This window comes from Synchiropus splendidus, chromosome 10 (assembly GCF_027744825.2).
Source record: "Synchiropus splendidus isolate RoL2022-P1 chromosome 10, RoL_Sspl_1.0, whole genome shotgun sequence".
In the NCBI taxonomy this organism is placed as follows: Eukaryota; Metazoa; Chordata; class Actinopteri; order Syngnathiformes; family Callionymidae; genus Synchiropus; species Synchiropus splendidus.
The window spans coordinates 1125400-1135172 of NC_071343.1; the positions used below are offsets into that span (position 1 = coordinate 1125400).

General features: G+C 54.2%; 1 protein-coding gene across 2 annotated transcripts; it reads right to left on the bottom strand.

Annotated features, from left to right (window-relative positions):
- Window positions 1–214: 214 nt before the first annotated feature.
- Window positions 215–8881, bottom strand: morc3a (MORC family CW-type zinc finger 3a). Of its 2 annotated transcripts, XM_053877955.1 has the most exons (19): window positions 8828–8881; window positions 7710–7782; window positions 6822–6954; window positions 6540–6760; window positions 6308–6464; window positions 4641–4788; window positions 4425–4568; window positions 4235–4354; window positions 4067–4164; window positions 3648–3755; window positions 3402–3530; window positions 3267–3341; window positions 2991–3024; window positions 2057–2113; window positions 1872–1983; window positions 1734–1803; window positions 894–1644; window positions 657–793; window positions 215–579 (listed from the first exon to the last, which is right to left on the bottom strand). In XM_053877955.1, the coding sequence occupies exons 1-19, from the start codon at window positions 8867–8869 to the stop codon at window positions 432–434; spliced, it is 2757 nt and encodes a 918-aa protein (XP_053733930.1). In that variant the 5' UTR covers window positions 8870–8881; the 3' UTR covers window positions 215–431. The 2 variants fall into 2 exon arrangements, with proteins under 2 accessions (XP_053733930.1, XP_053733929.1); XM_053877954.1 differs by having other exon boundaries at window positions 6308–6760.
- Window positions 8882–9773: the final 892 nt, after the last annotated feature.

The window sequence follows — 9773 nt, forward strand, 5'->3', positions numbered from 1 at the left end:
CATAAGCAGCCGAACTCTAACGAATAAATAAACTCACCTCTGCGGCCCTTCTTCACATTAAGACATGACCAATCGAGCTCCGGCTCAGTGGCTCCACTCCGAGTCTCCTCACTGATGACAACAGAAGCTCCCACGGTTGACTGACAGCTGTGACTGAGTTTGTCAACACAGTTAGAGGGCGACACGATGTTTAAAAAAAAGGTAAGAAGTTTTTTTTATTCACGGTTAGGAAACTCCAACGATAAAAAAGTCAAAGTCACGCTTCTTTTTTTTTTACAAACATCCATCCATGTCATTAGGAAAAATATTATCTTCAGATGCTGAGCAGGACATGATTGGGGTTCCAACTAAGTTGAAGGGAAACGGTAAAACAAAGCCGACGCGGTGAGATGCACATGTAAAACATGGGTCAGCAGCTGCAGGCTCTGGCTTCAGTCCCACAACCGGGCCTGACTCAGGTACTGCTCCAGGATCTCATCGATCACGTTACACTCGTAGTTGACTTGCTCCAGGTCCAGGTCCAGGTCAGGCGCGTGCTTGACCAGGAGGCGGCCGATGTTGTGACGCAGCTCGACGAGACTGAGGGAGCAGAAGAGGAGAAGAGTCAGCTCACAGACTCCTGATGAGTCACCGAGGTCAGACCAAACTCAGCAGACCTGTGGAACGAGTTGTGCTGCTGCGACTCGGATGATCCTCCCGAGGAGCTCCCGGGCTCAGGGCTGGCTCCAGGCCTCTCTCTCAGCTCCTCGCACTGCAGGAGCAGAGCGGCCTTCTCCTCCTCCAGCTGGTCCACCTGAGCCAGAGGCAGACTGTCGGTTGCTTCTGAACACACTGATCTGGTCTCGATCAGACCCTCATGGCGACAGCCTCATGGAGGAGGACGGGGTACCGACCTGAGCCTGGAGGTCTTCCCGCTCCCGAGTCCCCCGCTCCAGCAGCTCCGTCGAGGTCTGTTTCTGTTGGATCAGCTCGTCCACCTTCTGGTTGGCCTTCTCCAAGAGACTCTTGTAGTCCATCTGCTCCTCGGGTGGGACGGGCTCGGTCTTGACCTGGACGGAAGCCTGCAGCTCCTGCAGCTGACACGTCAGGCGGTGGACCTCCTCCTTGTACTGGTCCCTCTCTTTAGCCGTGGCTGTCATGAGGTCCAGCAGCTGGTCCTGCTGCGACTGCAGCTCCTCCAGATGACTGAATGTGGATGACGAAGGCCCAGATTCAGTCCTTGCATCTGCACAGCCGACACCCTTCTGGAGAGACGTGCCTGGCGGGTTCTCCACTCGCCCGCCGGAACATTCCGCACCCGCCTGTGCTGCGCCGTGCGCCTGCGTGCTTTCCTCTTTGACCACAGGGACTTCAGTCTGAGTGGTGGCGCTGGAGAGCTGGGGGGCTTCCTCCCTGCCCGCGTCCACATCATCGCTGCACTCCAGCTGCAGGACCATGTCCTCCGTGTCTTTCTCAGTCTTCACCTTCTTCAGCCCCACACCCACTGGCTTTTTGGGGACGGGCGTGCTGGACTCTTCCATGATGACGAGGTCGTCGTCCCTGTCGTCAGCGCTGCTCAGAGGAACGACCGGCGACATGGGCAGCCCGTTCTCCTTCAGCCTCTTCGTCTCTGGTTCTTCTCCGGGCTTCCCCTTTCTCTTCAGACTGAAGACGGCAAGAAAGAGTGGTGGCGACGGGTCAGAGCTGCGGCCAGTCATTTCGGGGGACAGACCTATCCAGGTGGAACTGCTCACTTCACCACATCGGACAGAGAGTAGACCTCAGTGATGACTGGAAGGCTGCTGCTGCTGGACGGGCTGCAGGCTGCAGGGAGCAGGAGCAGGAGCTCAGTGAAACGTCATCCTTCCGGTGACACACACGGACAGACGTACCGGCGGGAGAACTCTGAGGCGAGTCTTCTGCCCGGGCAGCCCCTCCTCGTCTGAACTCGGACCTGACCCAGCAGCTGCGCGGTGTGGACGGCGGGGTCAGCGGCTGACTGGCCTGTGCAGCACCCAACAGCGTTGCTCCCTCACCAAGCCTCCACAGAGAAGGTGCTGTCTTCAGGGAAACTCACCAGTCTTTGATGGGGCTCGGCCTGCTGCGGCTCCTCGCGCCTCTGAGCCCCGACACGCTGGAGGGAGCAAAGAGCAGAGGGTGAAGGCTCAGACCGACTGCAGGAGACTCCAGCTGCTGAACAAGCTCATCTACTCTTCTCATTCATCTGGAGCACACACCTATGGTGTCACGCTTAACTTAAAGACAGATAACACCATATAGGGATGGAAGGGCCTCTCTGTGGGGGTTTTCTGTTCATTTGCGTGATGAGTTTGTCAGTTGAATGGTTTGAAGTGGATGGGTGCATGTGGAAGTTTTGAGTTGCTGCACACCGTAAGTCACCTTGGCGCTTCTGTAAGAGCAGGGAGAAAGCAAGAGTGGAGCGCCACGGTTTTTGACCTCTCTTCCTCTCTACCTCTCTCTCTGGGTGACTTTACGCTACGTTGTTGTTTGGATGCGACCGATGCTGAATGCAGGAATTCTCTTGTTGTTGCCAGTAAATGGTTTAAACCATTCAACAACACCGACATTGAGGGGATTATTGAGAGCTTCCAGCCCAGCTCCATTGTGTGGATATCTACACCCACTTCACACTCAACTTCCTCACACTGGATTTGAACCAGCGACTCTAGTTTGAGCTTGTGATCTGACATTTGCAGCACCAGACAGTTCTGGAGGACCAGCCAGGTCCAACAGTTCTTCCTTGGGTGGAGGTCAGGAAAAGTAATCTGATCTGATCTGATCTGATCTTTGTATTGGCCCCACGCCCTGGCTCAGGTCAGGAGGCGGGGCTAGAGACAGCGACCTGTGGGACTGTGACGACGTGCCTTCTTCACACTCCTCCACCAGGAGCCACCTAAGGCTGAAACCTTGTCACCACGCTGACATTGTTTAGAACACAGAGAAAGCGCTGAACAGGCGCTCTCCTGCCAGCAAAAGAGAGAGTGTCTCACCCATTTCTCCTGCATCTTCTTTTCTTCTCTCTCCCTGTGGGGAAGATCAAGTTTAGAATCCAGAGCTGGGACTCAAGCGTCGGTTGTGAATCACTAGAGCAGTGTTCACGCCAGCATCAACAGCAGCAGCTTCGATCTCACGTCGAGCTCAGAGCCAAAGCCAACACTCCCCAAAAGAGCTGGAGGAGAGAGAAGCCTGGGCCTCTCTCCTTCAACTGCCTGCCGCCACCTTGGAGGACGAAGAGCCCTCGGAGACACAAGCCAGTCATGACTCACTGCTTCTTGTAGGTCTTGGTGTACGACAGCTGCTCATCATCCGAATCCTCCAGTTCCTCCTCCACCTGACAGCTCCTGCAGCAGAAACCAGCGTCTTGAAGTGGGTCGACGTGGACGCCGCCGGCGCCTCCGTACCTGTACTGGGGGTCCGGGTTCTGGTGGCAGGACCATTTGTAGGGCAGCTTGCTGATGTCGATACCGTCGGGGAGTTTGCGCCACTTGGAGCAATCGTCGCACTGGACCCAGTTCTGATCCGGACGCTTCCTGTGGAGCCAAGATCGAACCAGGAGGCGGGGCTACACCTGTGGATCGCCGCGGTGTTTGGGCGATCCTGGACCTCCAAGACATGACTGCCATCAACCACAGTAACATGGCACTTACGTGGTGTCCTCCACCGGCGTGGTGTTTCCGGGGTTCTCTTTGTTCTTGCGGTAGCGGATCTCATTCCAGTACTCCTCCAGTTTGACAGCCAAGCTGTTCATGGTTTTCCTGGGTGAAGAGACGACCACACCGCTTGACCCCGTGAGACCCACAAACCAGGACACCCCACTGCCACATGCAGGACCTCTGCCCAGCAACACTGCACACGATTCGGGGAAAACAAGATGGCTGACATCAGAGTTCTACAGCAGCGGATGCAAGACTTCAGAAAGAATCCCTAGAGAGTTTGTTTCGGCATCAATATGTGACACGTCTTCATGAGTCCTGATGATGTTCATGACAGCGGAGGTGAGACCAACCGTGGTTACCGCACCTCTCAGATGTAACAGAAGGTTCAGTGGACAGCAGAAGTGCCGCACCTGTACTTGTCGTTCTCCATGAAGCTCTGCTTGTTGTGTGTGGGCTCCAGGAAGTTGCACTCGATGACGCCGATGACGCCGACGCCTTTGTTGTTGGCCTGCGACAACGGACGACGCTCTCAGACGTGCTGGGAGACCAGGTCTTCTCCAGTGTGGGGAGCAGCTCACCTTGATCTGACAGCCCACCCGCTCGTACGCTTTGATGAGTCGGTTCTTGTGGTACATCATGATGCCGTACTGCTCCTTGCTGTTGGTGTTGTACCCGAACGTGATGGGGACCTTCTTGAACTGCCAAAGACAGAGCGACACTTGACTTAAAACGGTCGTGAGATCTAAGCCGCTGAAAGGGGGTCATTACAATGGACATCTCGGTGAAGAAGGCGGGTCTGTAGTGGTCCTTCCTGACGTGGGCCAGACTCTTGGCCACCAGCTGCGACTTCACTTTCTGGCCTCGTATGATGATCTGCATCCGCGGCTTCAGGTAGAGGATGCTGCAATATGCCTGCGAGCAGAAGCAGGCGGCGGTGAGTGGAGGGGCCGCGACAGACCCCGCTCAAGTCCCGGAGCCACTCACTCTCAGGGAGAAGACGCACTGCGGCGTGTGCGAGGACAGGCTGTCCTGCAGCTGCGGATGGTGGTTCATGGCCTCGTAGACGTCAGACGGGATCCGGATGTCGTAGCGGTCCTTCTGGAAGTCGTACTCGGTCGACGACGTGGAGGTTCTGATGGGCAACACGAGACCTGCCTTTACCTTCACCTGAAGAGTGTCCTCGGCTGAACCCACCTCGCCGGCGCCTCCCACCCAACTCAACAGACCCAACTTTTCCGGATCCGAGTCCATTCCAAGCTGCGCTGTGACGCTCAGCTGAGCCTCGGGTCGTGTGACTTAAAACACAAGGTTGCCGGTCCGTGTCTGGCCCATGTCTCTTGAGCATTCATTTCTTCAATGAATGCATTTCACCATGATCCGGTTTGAAATATCAAAGTACCGTATTTTACGGACCACAGAGCGCACCAGAATATTAGCCACTCCCACGAAATATAAGAAGGAAAATGGATCTTATTTGTCCATAAGCCGCGGCTGCACTGGTACCGTCAGTTTTGTAACTGGGATCCAGCATGAGGACTCATGAAACAATCTGGTGTTTACCTCTGTTCTAAACTTGAATCATGAACTCCTCACATCTTACTGACATTTAAAGTGTTGAAAATGCGCTGTGTAGATCGTCTCTGTTGGCAGAGCTGTGGACGCGTGGGCGAAGACAGCGCCATTTGAGCGCTGTAAAGGACAATAAAAGGCCTGTGATGTCATGGGTTTGATGTGAGGAGGCTCCACATTGTTGCCAGCATGACGCTCTTTAGACTGTAAAGCTGAGGGAGGGACAGGGAGAGCACTCCGCAGAAGCAGCTGTCTTCAACCTCCGTCATCAAAGTTCCCACGCTGGACTGGTCTGTTAAAGCTTCAGATTCAGCTGCATCGGACACACAGAAAACGGCAGGGGATTCGCTCGACTTAAAAGACCACCTGAGAAAGGCTGCTCATCTGGCGCGGGGAGATGAAGGGTTATTTCTGGGGCAATATGCTTCCTGTTCTGAATGTCAGGCTGAGAGCGGCGAGTGTCTGTGAGCGACCGCTGCTTCCTGCACCTGCTTCCAGCACGGACAACGCTCTGTGCTCCGTCAGGTGCTGGTGTTTTCAATATGGTATTTCATTCATGGTGTTGCTGCCTTTTAACGTGCCACTGAAAAACACCTGCACAGCAGACACCCTGTAGCCAAGCGAGCGGCGAGTCGCAGGGAGGGAGGGAGGAGCGGACGCATCACAAACTGTGGGCGGGGCTTTATCAGAGCGCAGGCCGTCACATATGATCGGCATTCACCGATCGCGAGATCAGCCTTTCATATGCGCTGGCCGATCCATCACAGCATCCCTAGTAAACAGCCATACATTAGCCGCGTCGCGGTATAAGCCGCAGGGTTCAAAAAGTAGCCGCTTATAGTCCGGAAGACATGGTAAATAACAAGGCCATTGACTGTGTTTTTAACTTAATAATCCCCAGAGATTCTACTAAAACGATATGAATCTCTCACCGTGGCGCCCTGGGTTGCCCCTACCTAAAACTGCCTGCGGTCGCCATAGCAGCCCATGACACAGACGTTTAAGAGAGGAGCTCCTGCAGCGGACACTGAGCCTGGACTCTGAGCCCCCCCTTCCCCTCCCCCCCGTGGCTGGACACGGACCTGCGTAGGTTCCAGATGATGATCCGAGTCCCCGTGTTGCCTTCGCACAGCGCCGACCCAATGATGTTGATCTCCTTGAGCAGCTCCGCCTCCGAGGTGAAAGGGGAGTAGCGCAGAATGTCTTCCAAACTGGCTCGCTGCTCGTCCGGGATGCGCAGTGGGGCAGGGTCAGGACCACAACGGGACGCTGGGTGAGCCGCGCCGCGGACTCTTGCAGGCGACTCAAGGATATAGCTGTCGCTCTGCTGGAAGCTGATGATGGGCACTCGGATCTGTTGGGCTTGGATCTGCTCCAGGTAGGACTGCGACAGCATCCCCACACACGCCGCCTCTTTGGACTTGGAGAACACGATGGCATCCCTGCCGATCCGCATGGACCCGGACTTGAAACCGTTTCCGTAGACGCCGATGGGATGAATGCCGTTCACGACCGCCTTGTCGCTGTAGCCGAAACTGGGTGGAGAAACCCGGATCAGAACCCGCTCCAGATCAACTGGACTCCGCACCTGCGCACCTGAGCATCTTGTGCATGGTGTCGTGGTTCAGGCCGTTTCCATTGTCCATGAAGCTGAGGCACTCCTGGCCGTGGACCACCGTCTTGTCGATCCAAAACTGCTTGGCGTTGACGTCGGGGTCGTACGCATTGTCTGGCAACAAGGTGGAGAGAAGCAGCGCGTGCAGAACTTAAGAGGCCGACTCGTCTCTTCAGGTTTGAGGGTTTGAATGTGTAAAATCACACAAAGATCTGACCACAAACACACACACACACGTCTGTATCTCTGTTCCTGTGAGGACCTCTCATGGTCATAACCCTTTCCCCAGCCTCTCCCCCAACACCTGACCATGCAAAACCTGAGCCAGGACTCTGAACCAGACTGGGACCCGGTTAGAATCACCCAGTTATTTTGAAGTCTTCAGCCTCAGATTGAGGTTTGGACCAGTGGAGACCAGCCAAAGGTCCTCACAAAGGCACAAGGTGCTCATGAGGAGAGTGTTTTGTCAAGAATCGGTCCACACAAGGCAGGATATACAAGTAAACAAGTTTTTCTACCCTTGTGGGGACATTGTGAGGCTTCTCATTGCCATCACCCTTTCCCCAGCCTCTCCCTGGGAACCTAACCCTCCAAAACACATGACCCAGGCCTCTGGAACCCAGTTAGAATCACCCAGATATTTTGAAGTCTCCACCCTCAAATTGAGACTTGTGGGGACCGGCATAAGGGCCCCACAAGGAGGTGTCTATCACTAGGATAAACACACACTCAGACACTCAGGGTGTGGTCACACAGGCTGTTTATCACTTGGTGGTGTTATGTCAACAAGGAGGAGGAGGAGGCTGGAGCTCCACAGGAAATCAAAAGTGATACTCTCTCACGGCAGTGAAGAGCTGGGGAGGACTCACCAATCAGCTCGGCGATGGCGCTGAAGGGCCAGGTGTGGCTGGTGGAGTTGGCGTGGAGGAACTTGGGACAGAGCTGCAAGACAACGTCACAGTGGTTCAAGCACAGAGACCTGAGTTTGACTGAGATCAGCCACGGGAGCGCGTTCCTGTGTGTTCAGGAGCCGCAGCGTGCTCAAAACACGGGCGCTTCCTCAGCACGGTAGCCGCTCAGAGACACGCCCTAACCCCAGAGTGTGTTGGCAGGCAAACAGATGCACCGGGAGAGAGCACCGGCAGCGGGACCTGGCGACTAAAGCGCTTTTCTGACTCGCGTTATATCGTCAGAAGCGGAGGTTAACTTGGGCGGAGGCTCTGCAGGGGGTCGACACGGACACGTCGCTTTGCCTGGTGCGAACCATCACCTCTTAACCACAGAGTTCACTTGGACTTTGGTTTGCAGGAAGGCCACAGTTTGTTTTGCTGTTGAGCGTGTATGGACCATGTACTGTAAGTCATGTGAGTTTGTTGTGACTGTCTTTTGTCTGAAACAAATCGAGATCTTTGCAATTGAAGCGTTCTCCAGGAGATCATGTCCCTGGACTGGTGACAGAGAGCACCAGTCCTGACTGAAGCCCTGGTGATGAGCACTCACTGAGCACTCTCGAAGCTGCGGCAGGAACACATCCACTCACTTTGCTTTATCACCTACGAAGAAAAGAGCGTAGCAAACATTCTGGACTCTGGATCAGATGGAGGACAAGACTCCAGGCCAGTTCTACATCGTGACAAGCCAGTCAGCACCAGAGCCGATGATGATTTAAAGGTCCAAATGAGCTGCTGCTGGTCTTCCTACTCGGCGCCGTAAACAAACGCGGCCGGTCCTTTGGAGCTCCTGCATGTCAACGGTCACCGACAACACCACACTTCTTGACATCATTTACCGTCTTCAAACGGCATGAGAGGTTTGTAGCCGAGCTCTGGACTCTCGGCACATTTGAAACATCTCGACAGAGCAGCGGCCAGCTCGGCACGCGCGGCTCTACAACTCCGGGCCCCTTTGGTTCAACGGGTCGGTCCCGCACCACGCCAGTTCTCCCCGGCAGGACCGAAGTGACTCGTCGCTCCGTGTGTCTACTCACGGTGCTCACAGGGATCCCGCGCTGCTGCTGCTGCGCCGCCATGTTTGTCACAACACTCCGAGAAGCCGGAAGCTCGCCGCTATTGGCGGATGCGTCACGGGGCGTGGCTTCCGAGGAGGAAACACGATTGGCTACAACGGAATCAAACACGACACCCGGCTGCCGCCTGGAGGCCGGGGCTCCGCCCCCAACATGAAACATCGGGAGGGGGAAAACGAAGGAACGAACAAAAACATTATCCTCACTCATCGTCACTAATTGTATACTCGAGGAGAGACATTTTCATCTGTGAAATAATAATGGAAAATGAAGCCTCTAACGCAGGAAGGTAACGTGGACTGTCTTTATAGCGCCATCCTGTGGCAGGTTTGTGCAACTGCACGTTATTCGATCAGCCTTCTCCAGTCACGTGAACACGACAGGCGGACACAGCAGACGCTTCAGTCTGACTCTGACATGAGACTGTGGCGTCACTCAGATGACAGAGCGCGTGGTTTCACCGTGCAGACGAAGAAAAAGTCCTGGGCTGCTTGTTTCTTTGGGATCAAACCCCATCTCCAGATGGTTATGTGTCTCTGTATAGACAACAGAATAAGCAGACAGAATCATCACATTGTTTTCATTGTTGTTACAATGTGCAATACACATCAGACTTTTAAAAAGGCTTTTGATCATGAAAACATCATTTATTCTGACAGATATATAGATCTTGTTTCTACATCACACGTATTTCATCCCAATGTTATTACACTAGACTTCTAAAATGACGAAACCATGTGCAATATAACATGTAACGGATACCCATTTTTGCCAGGCCAATCAATGCTATTCTCGGTCAACATGACCCTGGAAAATACGGATAAAGAGACGAATGAAATGACAGATTTAACATAGCGTAACGAACTGTTCGACCTGTTGCATCACAACGATATAATATAATATGATA

Coding starts and splice junctions, on each gene's coding strand:
- morc3a (XM_053877954.1), bottom strand. CDS start 8,869: ATGGCGGCGCAGCAGCAGCAGCGCGGGATCCCTGTGAGCACC. Junction 4,789..6,307: donor ATCATCTGGAACCTACGCAG/GTCCGTGTCCAG, acceptor GTTGCCCATCAG/AACCTCCACGTCGTCGACCG. Junction 4,569..4,640: donor AGTGCGTCTTCTCCCTGAGA/GTGAGTGGCTCC, acceptor TTCTGCTCGCAG/GCATATTGCAGCATCCTCTA.